At 43.3% G+C, this 16031-nt stretch overlaps 1 protein-coding gene across 1 annotated transcript in view; it reads right to left on the minus strand.

Moving 5' to 3' along the window:
* The window catches only part of ADRM1 (ADRM1 26S proteasome ubiquitin receptor), a 53150-nt gene that overhangs the window by 6461 nt on the left and 30658 nt on the right, over positions 1–16031 (minus strand). The window contains exon 8 of the mRNA XM_068111145.2: positions 8088–8190. Coding sequence (XP_067967246.1) covers positions 8088–8190 — 103 coding nt within the window. The remainder of the gene's footprint in view (positions 1–8087; positions 8191–16031) is intronic.

Below are 16031 nucleotides of genomic sequence, written 5' to 3' on the forward strand. Positions count from 1 at the left end.
GTACAAGGCTACGTCGGTAAACTAAATTTTCCTAGGATGGGGAACTGGATGGGTAATAAGACTGTAAAGGCAGGTGAACCTCTTAGAAATACCCCAGCATTTTTCATGTTTCGGAGGTATGGCTATGATGCTGCGAGACCAGGGAAGTCATGGGTTGCGCTGACTAAGGATCTAGGTGAACCGTGGCCCAAAGGAGGGTCTTTTGCGCTGGAAAAATTGGACGTGTTGTATGGGGCATTAGAAAAGTTAGAACAGGACACGAAACACTTCCCACCTGACTATTGGAAAGTCTTTGGTTGGTGGAAGGAAGAAGCGATGAAGTGACAGGCAAGATCGAAACAGGCCAGCCTGGCCGGTGAGGTATTAAAACTCAAGGGCCTGAGGAAACAGGTGAATAAAATGCAGGATGAAGCGGTTAAGGAAATAGAGAGGCAGGCTAACGAGTGACTGATGCCGCTCGTTGAAAGTCAAGTCCCCATGGGAGGGTCAGGCAGATACCAAACCCCTACCCTCCCAGCCCTGAGCTCTGTCCCGGGGTTCCAGGCAACACCACCCTCCCTGCCCCACCCTTTTCACCCCAACTCACCCTTTCCACCCCGGTCTAAGAATCCCCTTTCTTTTGAATGATTGAGACATAAGGCGTTGTACACGACCCACTCAGGTCGTTGTGCTGTGAATTTTTGCGACTGTTCACACTGCTGAATGTGCGCAGTGGTTTGAAATGCGAGCTGGCTTGTCAGTCACGTGGTATGGAGAATGTATAGGGAAACGCATGATTTAAAATGCGTTGCCTAGGTTGGCAGGGGAGTGGCTGTTGGAGGTGCATGGTTGGAGTCGATCCGGTGTTCGCGCGACGTCTGAGAGACTCATTGGTATATGAATGAATGAATAAATGTATATATGGATGTCTGTCATTGAAGTATGTATTTGTGTCCATTGTGTGTGCCATGTGTCATTGACGCATGAAAGGGTTTCTTGTATTGATTGGTATTGGCTACTTGTGCGGTATGTATGGATGTGTGAGGTGTATTAGGCATGAATGACGTGGGAAAATAGTAAAGAAAATCTTGCTGAAATTGAACTATTGTGAGTTTTAAAAGGTTGCATAGAAAGCTTAGAAATAGTTAAGGGGGCGTAGAAACACTTACTCGGATATTTTCTCCAACCTGACGGTGTTGGAGAGTAGGTTGGAGGTTTTTGTATTTCTCCTGTGGCCTGTGATCCGACTGACAAGGTCCCAATGTATGATGTCATGGAGGAAAGACGTGTCTGCCTGTTTGTCTGATCGTAAGTCTGTGGTGTGATTTCACGGAGGGCCAAGGTTTAATCCAGTAAATGGGAGTTTTATGTTGTGGCAAGTGTGCGAGGGGGCACATCGGAGCACGCGAGTGGGGGTATTTGCGGGAGTGCACACCCGTGGTGAGTGTTACAGGGAAAGACATATGGGAACTTTTTATTTTCAATAAACAGACTAGGTTATTTTCTTGTTTATTTGTTTATTTACGAAAAATAAATAAATAACAGGGGGAGGTAGGTTAATGGTGGTTTGTTGGCGGTAAAATTGGTTGAAAGTCGAGTTGAAACAATTTATATTGGGATATTGGGATTCATAATAGCTATTGGGCAGGTGGGATTGAATTTAACATTGGCTATTGGATAAATATTGAAATCCATGCCGGGAATGTCGATTTTAACGTCCATCCGAAGGATGTAGCACATTGTGAAGCTGCACATGGCTTGACAGGACATGGGAGCCAATGAGCTGTGTAATGAGAAAGATTAAAATTATGTCATGGTGTGAAATGCCGTAGAGGTGTGAAATACACACCTTTGGCCTGGAGGGGAGTTCTTTTGGTAACTTACTTCCATGATTTACGTTCCATTGGAAGGGGAATAGGAAAATATGGGAATAATATGGAACAAATCGACAAGACAAATTGGGGTACAAACTCACCATGGAAGGAGAATGGAGGTTATAGTTTCATTGTTGTGTCTGTCTGGCTGTCTAGCAGGCCATGGAGTTATATTTCTGAAACATGGATTTCGACAGTAAAGACAGGTGTGTACCCTGAGAAAATTGTGGGTTGTGGAGTGGGCACTTTTGATGGGCAATGGGGGACAGATGTTGTGTGCAACAAAGGTAAATAGATTGGATTTTGGCAAGGTTGAGTGAGATATGTGGTTGGATGGGGTGTGAAGGCGAGTTATGGCAGCTCCAGGGAGCACTCCTGGTGTTGGGTCTCATATAATTATGGTTAAAGTACATGTGCAGACAAAGGTGTGCTTCGGTTTGTATTACTGGCAGAGAAAAGACAACAAAGTGGCAAAGGTTACAGTTCCACAGAAGGAGAGCGAACAAGGAAAGTGGCTGGGCTGTTGATAAAACCGCTGGGTTTTACGTTGATTTAAGTTGTTGTGGATTTATGTTCAATTTTAATTTAAATTCCTATAGTCTAGTGCATATGGGACGGGGAAAATGGGAGATGACGTCAGTGTGCTCCGAGTATTGTAGTGATGGGGGAGCGCAATAATATAAGGGGTGACTGCAAAGCGCATGTTTCAGAAGGGAGTAGTTAGATTAAATGATGCTGTGTGTGTGTAGAAGAGTATTGTCTATTGAGTAGAGTATTGTGAGTGTGGGTGAGTGCATTGTATTGAATGAAGAAGCCTGGAGTCAGTGTGTGGGCACAGGTGTGTAAACCCAGGTGTATGGAGAATGGTTGTGTGAAATAACTTGTATGGAATGGATGGCTCGCTCGCTGACAGCTACAATCCATGTGGATTGTGACCGACGCTAACATTTCTATGAATGTATAAATGGAAAATAGTTATTTAAATAGATATTGTGTCATGACACAAAAGGTTGAACGTGCGATTCCAGGAATGAGCAAGTATTTTTGATATAAGCTGATGTTTCAAGTGACGATTTGAAATGTTGGAAGCTTAGATCAATCATAAAGATACAAGCTTTTCATCTGTGAGCCGGAAGTCGACCATTTGTTTAATTTTAGATACTATACCTAATATTTACATGTAAATGCATGACTGGTCTGGATTTGGACTGCTCTGTGAGTTTTTGGGAAAACGGTATGCGCAGCTGGATTAAGTTTGAGTGGTTGTTTCATATACTCTGGGTACATGTGACTTAAAGGATGAATTGGACTTGCTGTGAACAGTGTAGATGCAAGAAGAGATAGACCGGGACACAATGAGCTGCTAGGTGAGCCATTGAGGTGGATTAAATGTTTTGTTGTTGTTTTTGGAAGTTCGGTTGTTGCATTGCCAAAGGTTTCTGTGTAGTGTGGTATCTGTTGAAAGTGGATCACCTGTTGTCTTGTGTGGCATGAGCAGGGATGTATGTAACTGTATGTAACTTCCTGGGTTCAGGAAAATAACTTCAGTTGCAATTTGGTTTAAATTAAAGGTTAACATTAGCTGGAAATTGTCAAAGGTGCTTTAAAAAGCTACGTCCAATTTCATTTTGCCATTTGTAGAAGAAAATTCACTGCATTTAACATGCATTTCCTTTAAACAGGCTTGGTCGGGCCAGCGTACATTTCAGCCAAAGTCTTATCTGGTCCACTCCCACACCAGGCTTGACTCGTGCTGCGACTTTGGGTTGAACTGTCGGTTTAATTTGCACAGGGAATGGAATAAGGGGATTATAATGGGAGAAAGTGAACATTTGTGGATCTGAGGACAAGCTGGTTTGAATGTGTACCTGGGGTTTTCAGTGTGTCTATGTGTCTGTCTGTCTGTCACACTGGACTCTTGGATGGGTTTTCATGAGACGAATTTCAGACAAAACCCTCTTTGTTATTTCAGAATTGATCTGCACCCCACCTCACTGTGAAATGGACAGGTTGTGTGTGTGTCTCAGAGGTTTATGGACAACGTGGAGTGGCTGGTGTGAAGGGAGTGGTTGGGAAAGATGGACCCCCTTCACGAATACCCGTGGATAGTAGTTTAAAATAGGTAGAGGGTACAGGTAAATTGTGGTGGATATGGGCTGTGGTGCGCGTGGTAGAATTGGGAGGGCTACTCCAAAGCATTTTGCTTCCCCGCGCTATTGCGGTGATCAAATGTCGCGGCCATCAAAGGGCGGACACTGACGTTGCTCGGGGCAATGCAAGGGCGGACGAGACGGCAGGAAAAGCCGCCAACCAAAGGATGGACAGGTACGATAGTAAAGTAGATATTGACCGCCTTGGCCATAGTCCTTGGAATCGTGGTTTGTTGTGTACTAATCGAGGCTTTAGTCCTTGCGTGTGTGAGAAAGTTTACCACAGGATGGACACTGAAGACGACACCAGAAAAGGCCATGGTGATGACCGACAAGCTGACCGTGGGTCCAGATGACACTCCGGCCGTCGACGTGACTGCAGATCGCGGATCCTGGAACGACGACCCGAACGAGTCACTGGGCCGCGACAATGAGATCTCCGCTTCCGAAGATTGTTCTTCCATTGTTGATATTACTGATAATGATTTTGATTACACATTTGCGGACCTCAGAGCATTTCAGGCTGCCAGGACGCCGATTACTCTGGACCCCAACGCGTCGCATGCAGACGTCAACGAGTTCCTAAGGGACTCCTCTCATTTCTTCTCGATGTGTACGGCTATGACTGTTGCTGACCGCCGACGCCGCAAGCCTACGCCACCTGAGAATAATGTTACTGATGATGTTACCGGTGATGATGGGGGCCACATGCAAGGGCCCCCGGCTGATGTTTATGTCTCAATGCAGGCTTTGCCTCTTTATGTATCACGAGCTCATCTTCATGTCTCACAAGCCCACAGTGAGTCAAACGCCACTGACCCAGTCCGGGATTTGGACCCTGCTGCTATCCCAAGCCCGGATGGAGAGGAACTCGATCATGGAGATACTCTGAGTTCCGAATCTGATTGTTTTGGAGATTCGTCCATGGATAACAGCGATGGAAGCAGCATCGCCTCGGACGATCTCGACTTTGACCCAAAGGAAGTTGCTCTCCCTCCTTTGAAATCCGTTATGCTTTGTTTTATGGCCATAGGTTTGAGCCACCTGATACTGACGATGTTGTGTCTTCCCCAGATCACCAGCATGTAAGGGACCTCATGAACATGAATATCGATTGAGCGCTGACGATTTCCAAGGATTTCTCCTGGGGAAGCCTGGGCGAGCTCCAGTCGGGGAGGAGTCCGGCCGCACCTCTGTGGACCAAGGGTGGGTCAGGAGATCTTCCTGGGTGTGGACCCCGGTGGAACCAGAGGTCTTCGTTGGGGATCTGACACGCTATTCGATCTTCATGTCTCTACGGTCTCACCTCACACACCCATATACACCCGACTTACATCATACATCCACTAACACCCACTTACACCCAGACGCCCACGGATCTTCCTGCTGAGTGCGCTGTGCGGTACGGGGTACGAGACATGCTCACTGGGAGGCATCCGTGTGGTATGTTTAGTGAATCTTTTACACTGTCTGTTTTGCCTCACTTGGAGGTTTTTCCTTTATGCCATTTGTTCACCCTGCTTCTACGGCCTTACAGTGCATACTCACATACAGACGCGAATCATCCTACTGGGTACTGTGTGGTGCTTTGCGTGCGGGACATGCTCACCGGCTGCCTTCGCGTGATATGTTGAATGACTTTTCTGATTTTCTTTATTTCTGCTTTGTTTGAAATAAAGGCCTTTGATTGGCTCGTAGATAACTTTGTATCTTAGATCCAAAAGGGCGGTATGTAGGGAGCTATTATGCCCCTCCCCCTTTGTTATTATGCTGCTTTACCAATTACCAAGTATAACCAATTATATGTCCTGTTTTGCCTTATTGCTGGACTCTTTATAATACTTTAAATCCTTTCTTGTGCATTGAGGATGTGTAATATCCTAATAAGGAGTTCTTTCCTGTGTGCTCTTAGCCTGTGTGGGCACAATCTTTCAGTTCTCCTCAGCTGGCCTTGGCTACAGTTCTTATCTCCTCATGACTTTTCCAATATCCTGAATGTTGACACTTTTATGAGTATTCACCCTCCCTTTGTTCTTTCTCAACCAAAGTTCTATACAGAAAGTTGTAAACAGGTTGCCACAGATGGCTGACCATCTCCTTATCTGAGTTAACCTATGAGTGGCCTTGATGAGCTTCCTCTAACTAACTGAACAACAGGATGGGACTATGGTGGGGGGACCGATGAGCCCATTCTGGGACCAATGAGCCCATTCTATCTCTGTATCTTGTGAGCTAACCCCACCCCTGATATTCCTTATATAAAGCAAGGTTTAATTGATTTAATTCAGAGCATCTTGCTGTACTGTTGGTCATTTCTTGTGAGTTTCAGTGCAACCTTTGCTGTCCTCAAGCTTGTGTAATCGAGTTCTAATAAATATATCCGTTGCTCCTTTTCTCTGAGTCTTTTGAGTCCCAAGTTCTAAGTCTCAATTCCGACATACATACATATATACATATATACATACATACATATATACATACATACATATATACATACATACACATATACATACATATATACATACACATATACATACATATATACATACACATATATATATATATATATATATATATATATATATATATATATATATATATATATATATATATATATACATACATACATACATACATACATATATATACTGTGGATATATATATATATACATATATATACTGTGTATATATATATATATATATATATATATATATATATATCAGTCACTATGCGACCTTCATATCATCAGTGGAGAACCGCCAGCAAGGTGTCCCATACAGCTGCTGCTGCACCTTGCTGGGAGCGATAAGCACCGCCTGCCACGCGGTGACGTTATCTCTGGTATCCACTCATCATATGGAGTCGACCTGGTTTTATTTATATATATATATATATATATATATATATATATATATAGATATATATATATATATATATATATATATATATATATATATATATCAGTAAAGTATGTTTGTTTGCTTGTCCTCTTATAACTCGAGAACTACTCATCGCAGAGCAAAACCAAAGGCATATTCGGAATCAGTACGTCTCAGAGCAACTACAGCACACCTTAAAATTTTTAAAACTTCGCATTTTTAAATTATGACGTCATCAGCGTATTTCGGAACGTTAATTTTTCAACTTCATATTCAGAATCAGTACGTCCCAGAGAAACTTCGTAACGTTATTTTTTCAACTTCATCCGATTGACATGGGACCAACGGCATGTGACAGAGAGTGAAACATTTATTTGACGACAATGACTTCCGACTTCTGGGTTCGGAATGTGGGACCAATGCCATTTGACAGGGAATAAAAAATAAATGCGACATTCAATTGACGACAATGACTTCCGACTTGACTCCCCCCTCCCCCCTCCCCCCTCTCTTCTCCCCTCCCCCCTCTTCTCCCCTCCCCCCCTCTTCTCCCCTCCCCCCCTCTTCTCCCCTCCCCCCCCGTTCCCCTCCCCTCCCCACCCCCCCTCCCCTCTCCTCCCCTGCCCGGCAATGCCGGGTACTTCTGCTAGTATATATATATATATATATATATATAAACGTTATTATAATTATTAATCATTACAAAAACGATATTACTGTATTAAGAAACCTGGGCTAATTTGTCCGCAAAAGTCGGCTAAAGGTGAGGCATGAAGGCTAAGACCTATACATACTGTCGTTGGAAGATCCGTAACGTCTATGCTTTCGATATTTGATGGTCATTTTAACAATGGGTTTGTTTGTGTTTCACAATGAATGAACAACGTACAGGTAGAGCATGGTGATTGTGATATGTGACAGGTTAGACGATATGTTCAGCTTGAACGGCATATAAATCAAAATGACGGTGTGTGGAGTCAGCTGTGGTACACCGTAATGACATCATAGACGTAATCACATAACCCCAGGCATGTGATCAGATCTTCAGCTCTAATTGGTGTACGTTTGTGAGGGACATACATACATACATACATACAGATAGTCAAACTGTTCTAGACGGCTTTGTCATACGGGCTACACTGTAAAACATTATCGAGTAACTTCTGTGCAGTAAATCTAAAATATTACTTTTCATGAAACAAACCTCCTTTTCCAGCAGCCAGCACAGCACTCTCTGGCAGTCCAAATTGGGACATTAGTGGTCCGAGCTGTCCTGAGGCAAGTGCAGCACTGAACATGCTCATCGCCTGGAGGGGAATACAAATGGGGATGACAAGTGAGGGTTGTTCTTCGAGGCATACAAGCAGCGTTAGACTACATCATCTCAACAGCTAAACAAGGCCCTGCTCACGTCATTCTCTAACATCAGCAACCTTGCCATTTCCATTCAACGGCCTTTATTCGGCATTACATATAACGATTAAAATATCCGTCTGGGTCAAAAAATGCTGACTGTGACAAAAGGGGAAGGATGGAGAGGGGATATCAAGTCACCAATCTGCCCTTCTGTTGCAACATTTATAGATATTAAACACTGGTGTTTGTTAAGCCGATGATAGGGGAGGCTTAGGGCTGCTGTAGGGTTTGTTTTTACAATTAGTGCTCCGAATTTTTAATGGTGTACCAGGGTTTTAGACCCCGAAGAGTACTTGCTATTTCGTATGCAGCCTGTGGCTGCTCACTGCATCATTTTCTGGAAGCGCTGCTGTGCCGCTGAAGCAGGGGCCCTGTTATCAGTAAGCTGGTACTCATTTTGCGAACCTCGGAAGGTTGAGAGGCTGAGTCAACCCACCTGGTGTTATTTCAATGGCACGACAAGTGGCTCAAACTCAAGACCCTAAGATCTTAAACCAACCACCTTAACCGTTAAGCCAACACCAGGCTTTGAGGAGTACCAAACCACCATTTAGGATTGCTGCATCAATAATGGCAATAAAAAGTATGTGGGGTTGCCAATTTTTTTTGACCTTCACGTAATTTTAAAATCATGACCTAAATACAAAAAAGTCGCATTTTTAAGTGGTGAAGCTGCTTCAACATTTGGCTATCTCCGTCTGTCCATCAAAAATGAAGAAGACGAATATTTCACACTCACCGTGATTAATTATAAAGGGCGATTCTAAAGTGCGATTCTAAAGGGTGATTCTAAAGTCTGATTCTAAAGTCTGATTCTAAAGTCTGATTCCAAAGGGTGATTCTAAAATCTGATTCTAAAGTCTGATTCTAAAGGGTGATCCTAAAGTGTGATTCTAAAGTCTGATTCTAAAGGGTGATCCTAAAGTGTGATTCTAAAGTCTGATTCTAAAGTCTGATTCTAAAGTCTGATTCTAAAGGGTGATTCTAAAGTCTGATTCTAAAGGGTGATCCTAAAGTGTGATTCTAAAGGGTGATTCTAAAGTCTGATTCTAAAGTCTGATTCTAAAGTCTGATTCCAAAATCTGATTCTAAAATCTGATTCTAAAGGGCGATTCTAAAGTCCGATTCTAAAGGGCGATTCTAAAGTCTGATTCTAAAGGGTGATCCTAAAGGGTGATTCTAAAATCTGATTCTAAAGGGTGATTCTAAAGTCTGATTCTAAAGTCTGATTCTAAAGTCTGATTCTAAAGTCTGATTCTAAAGTCCGATTCTAAAGTCTGATTCTAAAGTCTGATTCTAAAGTCTGATTCTAAAGTCTGATTCTAAAGGGTGATTCTAAAGGGTGATTCTAAAGTGCGATTCTAAAGGGTAATTTTAATAGATTTTGTTCGTTTCTAGGCTTTGCCGATTTCATATTAAAAACGCCAACTTCTAAATTCCAAAAAAACGCACAGGTGCGATTTTTATTAACCATAGCTCGACTTATTTTTCTCTGATCGGAACAGCATTGCCCTCCCGAGATTGCTTAAAGCAAGCCGCATTTTCACTTAATTGAAACCATAGAGGGTGTTGCAAAATAAATAATACTTTTTTCCCCCCAGATAGTATTGACCACATGTCCGCGATTTTTGAATTGAAATTTCGCGTGCGTCATCATGACGTGTCGCGCACGTTGCCTGCGTGTTGTCTCAGTCATATTTGCGACTAATGTTCGTGTCTTTGCTGAAATCTTTTAAAAGTCGATGTCAAATGGTTTCTGAAGCTAATGGTGGACATATTGACGTGTATTAAACGTGAGTTTTTAATTTTTGAATGAAATAAAGCCTTTGGTTGGATTTTCATCCGATTGAAACTTCATTTCATCTTTGGGGAAAAAAGTATCATTTATTTTGCAATACCTCCTTACTTTAGTTACACGAGAGCAAAGTGTGTTAAAGGTTAACATCAAATGGTGGTCTGTAACTCCTCCCCCCCACCTCAAAAGCAACGTGTTTTTTTTGTCATCGCTCAATTCTGCAAATGCTGAATCTCAAGGACCGCTTGGCCTTTCAAAAAATGTTCTTGCATCACAACAGTGGACCGGCAATTAAGGTGTGCACCTGATATTTGTTTTGAGTCCTTGACCTACCTTTTTCGGATTGTGACCTAATTAACAAAACACCTCGCCAGGGTCCGAATCCAAAATGGAACCCATGCATAAGTTTTAACCGACAGGGAGGTGAATTTAATAATGGCCTTTAAGTGCTGCAAAACATTAAAATCCTCGAAAAGGATGTTTAGCTAATCGGTTATTCAAAATCAGCGACAATCACCTTCCAAATAACTCCAAAGAGATTCAATGAATTCAAAATGTGGATTAAAATGAGGAGGGAAGAGGAGAGAAAAAAGGAGTACACAAAATCTCAATGGTATTTATCAATAACTATTAAAAATAAAATACGTGCCCTGCAAATTCTAACATAAAGGAACCTTAATTATCTATACGTAAGGCCTCAAGCATTTGACAGACGACAATGTAGAGCGGCACGAGACAAAGAACAGCCCGTGATGTAGGATTGAGTCGTATGGCCCGACTGCTGGTGTTCGTCTTGCTGGCCCAGACTCCATCAAAATGGCCACACAGTGCTGCAGGAGATGCAAAGCGATTCTCCCCACAGCGTAAGAACGGCCCATTTAAATGTCCACCTCTCCAATAGAAGACCAGTGGAGGACAGTAACTCATTCACAAACAATTTTGAGGATGCTCAAGGAACAATGAGGAACTGGCCTAATGGGCGATTCCATTTTATTAACCCGTCTGACGTCCCACCCAATGACATCGACCAGCTAGCTCAGCTTGCTTGGTGCCGATTGGTGGGGGTGGCGTTGGTCCCACCTACTGCCTCTCGACATTACCAGAATGTTCTCGGTGTGCCAAAATAGCGCCGAAACTCATGCCCGGTGGGCATCGTAAGACCATGATCCCTTTAGCCGTACATAAAAGACAGACTACAAAGGATAAAAACATTAAATAGGGGTGAAGGAAAAATAGTGGGGGTGGGGGAGGATGAAAAACAACTGTGGAGGACGACCTGCTTTCCACGCGATTATCAAGGCATATTAGTATTTAACCCTGGTGTTGGGCTAGTGGCTAGGGTGCCGGCTTAGGATCCAAGGATCCTGGGTTCGAATCCCGGTCGATTGCTGAATTAACGCCAGGGGGGTTGACTCAGCCTGTCATCCTTCCGAGGTCGGCAAATTGAGAACCAGTTCACTGGCAATTCCCTGTTTGTCGTTAAAGGCGGCAAAAAGGGTTGGCGGCAGGAAGGGCATCCGGCCGTAAAACATTGCTTCAAAAAGGGGACCGAAAAAACAACAACAACCACGGTTCCCGAAAAAGGCCAACCCCCGCAAATGGCCTCTAAAGGTGGTTTTATTAGTATTACAGTTCAGTTTACCACACACTTGCACCAAAACATGAGGGAAATAACGATTATAATCCATGCATTTTTAGCGCCTAGAAGTCATTTCCGCAACAATTTGTTCATTGAGAAAGATGCAACGGCATGTGTGCCAGGTCTCATCATGCCAAACAAACTCATACGAGATCATAGGGCAAAACATTGAACGAAGGATCAGCTACAGTTAATGAAAAATAAACGAGTGGCTTGCTTTTAGGAAGGAGTAAGCAACATTAGCGGTGCCAGCACGACAGTGTGAGCATTGTACGAGAGGGCTCTGTTGCACTCAGTCCAAAGCTGAATGTCAAACTGGAATCTTTTCCACATGGAAATTCCTCATTGATAAATGTTCCAATCATTACTGAAAGCCTGCTTACCACAGGGGAAGTTTCCTTTGTCTGCTGCTTTAATTACCTCCACCACCAAAGGTCTTTCACCATTCAGAGATGGTGCCAAACACGATATACAGTATAGCATGAGATTTCAGAAAATTGTGGATGGATTATGACAAACCTTGTTGGATGAACTGGGTATCTGACGAGAACAAGCCGATTAGATTTTAGTTTAGGTCTGGATGTAGATCCGGCCCATCAGTTGGATAGAAAACGCAAAGTCTTCAGCCTGGTGGAGGTATGTGCTCTACCGAGTGTCGTTCTAATTAATTTAGTGTGTTTGGATCGACCAAAGTGTGCAGCAATCTGTTATTACTCTACAATCCCAACCACTCTCCAAGTGACAATTCACCGACAGGAGCAGGGTCAGGAGTTCAACACAGACTACAAAGCTCCGAGGCAAATACGTTACCTCCGAGCTATACTGTCATCTTATTTGACATCGTTAAATGTCTATTCTGGCTGAATGAAATTTGGCCACTCAATAATCAATCAAATCGGTATCAATCAAGCAACACTGATTCTAATGGCATCGCTAGGTTTCATTCTTTAATCAAAAGTCTCGCAAGTGCCCTCAATGACTTCACAACCTTGCCTTCACCAACTACCCAAACAAAAATATTTTGTGTTCCTCATTAAATCAAGTAATTAGTAATCTATATTATAATAGCCGTAGATGATTCTGTCTGTCTGTTGGGTGTCTGTCCGGGGTGTGGCTTACTCGGTTTGCAGAGTAGCTCCACCCATAGCTCCACCCATTCTGGGAGTGGCTTCATATAATTATAAACAAATATCCACCATTTTATTAACTCGCATAGCTTTGAGGCCTGTTTTGTAGGCCCGTGGTGTCTTGCTCTCTCTCCCAGTTTTATTTCAAATCAAATTCGATATATCATTTCATTTTTCACAGTCGCTAACATAGTTTTAGACTCGGTTGAAAAAAAACGGGAAGAAAATCCAATGAAAGTTGGCGTTTATAGAACGAAATGAATTCTCAAACGCCTGTAACTTCAAGGCCATTGAGTCTCTCTCACGCCTTTATCTCCAATCTAACTCACCATATGATTTCATTTTTATCGATGGTTTCAGACTCGGTGTCAGCAATAATTGAGAACATTCCACACACGGGGGAAAATGCAGAGATATATTTTTATAAATCGCGTCATGGTGTATCATACACCGCCCAACATGACACCGACGGCAACGTGTCAATATATATTAAAAATTCGCTTTTGCTTTTCCGTTAAGATATATTACTTTTTTCGTTTGATGACAGTCGTCACAAAAACGTCAACAATGATGCTGACATATATTTCTTCGTTTTTATTTCATTCAACATTATTAGCCGGAAGTAAAATATGTTTCAGGAAATTACCGAGATATTTCTTCGTTTTTTTTATTAGTTATGTGCGCATACACTTTAAATAGGTTTATTTGAAATCTTTAATTTTCCACAAACATTCCACACACGCGGGAAAATACAGAGATATATTTTTAAAAATCGCGTCATGGTGTATCATACACCGCCCAACATGACACCGACGGCAACGTGTCGATATATATTAAAAATTCGCTTTTGCTTTTCCGTTAAGATATATTACTTTTTCGTTTGATGACAGTCGTCACAAAAACGTCAACAATGATGCCGACATATATTTCTTCGTTTTTATTTCATTCAACATTATTAGCCGGAAGTAAAATATGTTTCAGGAAATTACCGAGAGATATTTCTTCGTTTTTTTTATTAGTTATGTGCGCATACACTTTAAATAGGTTTATTTGAAATCTTTAATTTTCCACAATATAATTTACTTGCCATTTATCATTTGATGATTACGAGACACTTCTTCTTGAGGATCGCGACAATTCATGCGCTGCGTGGAAACTTCTATTTCCAAAATGAATGAGACGATCGATGAAGAACGCAGACTTGAACAGGATGCAGCAAGAAAACGAATGAGACGGGCGAACGAGTCCATCGACGAACGTCAATGCAAACTTGCGGGGTCACCCCTGGGAATCCCACGGGCATGGATGTGTGTGACATTTCGACATATTGAGTTAGATGCTGCACATTCATTTTTACAAAATGGTTACTGGCAAGTCATCAGATCCAGAAATGGTGTAATGAACACAATTTATTTACGCGCAAGCAAGAAAGCAAGACGGCCCGATTTCCGATTCCGACGGGCCGACGGGCGAGACGGGCCGACGGGCGAGACGGGCCGATTTGGAGCAAGAAAAAGAATGAGACGGGAGAAAAACGAGAGAAACGAGACGGGGAAAGCCGATTGGAGAGGCGAGTGAGGAGCGATTGGAGAGGCGAGTGAGGAGCGATTGGAGAGGCGAGTGAGGAGCGATTGGAGAGGCGAGTGAGGAGCGATTGGAGAGGCGAGTGAGGAGCGATTGGAGAGGCGAGTGAGGAGCGATTGGAGAGGCGAGTGAGGAGCGATTGGAGAGGCGAGTGAGGAGCGATTGGAGAGGCGAGTGAGGAGCGATTGGAGAGGCGAGTGAGGCACGATTGGAGAGGAGTGTGAGGCGCGATTGGAGAGGCGTGTGAGGGATTGGAGAGGAGAGGAGTGTGAGGGATTGGAGAGGTGAGGGATTGGAAAGGAGAGGAATGTGAGGGATTGGAGAGGAGAGGAGTGCTAGGTGGAGAGAGGAGAGTGTCAGGTGGAGACAGGAGAGTGTCAGGTGGAGACAGGAGAGTGTCAGGTGGAGACAGGAGAGTGTCAGGTGGAGAGGCGTGAGGGGTCACATATTATGTGAAATAAATAAATTGTGTTCATTACACCATTTCTGGATCTGATGACTTGCCAGTAACCATTTTGTAAAAATGAATGTGCAGCATCTAACTCAATATGTCAAAATGTCACACACATCCATGCCCGTGGGATTCCCACGGGTGACCCCACTAGTTAGTAATAACAAGCAATCAACACAGAGAATGAATGGGATGGCAACAGCGAGTAACCCAGTTTTAGGACCGGCAGAGAAGATAACCGAGAAGGAAGTTGAGGAAGCGATAAAAGCAATGAAGAGTAGAAAAGCAGGAGGGCCGACAGGAGTTGTAGGAGATATGTTGAAGGCAGCAGGAAGTTGGGGTGTGAAGAGAATGACAGAGATCTGTAATCTGGCGGTGAAAGAAGGCCGCATTCCAGTGGATTTGGGAACTGAGTACCCTAGTCCCTCTATACAAGGGGAAAGGTGACCCTCTGGAGTGTGGCTCGTACTGAGCGATAAAGTTATTGGAGCATGGAATGAAGGTATTGGAAAGGGTGTTGGAGAGGAGGATAAGGAAGAAAGTGAAGATCGACGAAATGCAGTTTGGATTTATGCCAGGAAAAGGAACGACAGACGCGCTCTTTATTCTGAGGCAGTTGCAGGAGAAGTACATTGAGAAGAGGAAGAAGTTGTTTCTTGGGTTTGTTGATCTGGAGAAAGCATTCGATAGGGTTCCACGCAAAGTATTGACATGGGCAATGAGGAAGTTAGGAGTGGAGGAATGGTTGATCAGAGTAGTGATGGCAATGTACAAAAGAGCGTGCACAGCTGTAAGGACGAAGGACGGGAACAGTGGTGAGTTTGAGGTGAAGGTGGGAGTGCATCAGGGGTCGGTACTAAGTCCACTACTATTTGTAGCTGTGATAGAGGTGCTGGCTCAGAACGTAAAGGAGGGTTTACTGTGGGAGTTGTTGTATGCAGATGATCTGGTGTTGATTGCGGAAAGTATGGATGGACTGAAGGAAAAGATGAACAAGTGGAAGGAATGTATGGAGACAAAAGGTCTGAAGGTAAATATCGGAAAGACGAAGGTGATGGCAAGTGGTGAAGCATGTGGTGAGGTGGAAAGAACTGGGAAGTGGCCCTGTGCTGTGTGCAGGAAGGGTGTCGGAGTGA

This window comes from Myxine glutinosa, chromosome 3 (assembly GCF_964187855.1).
Source record: "Myxine glutinosa chromosome 3, kmMyxGlut1.1, whole genome shotgun sequence".
Lineage (NCBI taxonomy): Eukaryota > Metazoa > Chordata > Myxini > Myxiniformes > Myxinidae > Myxine > Myxine glutinosa.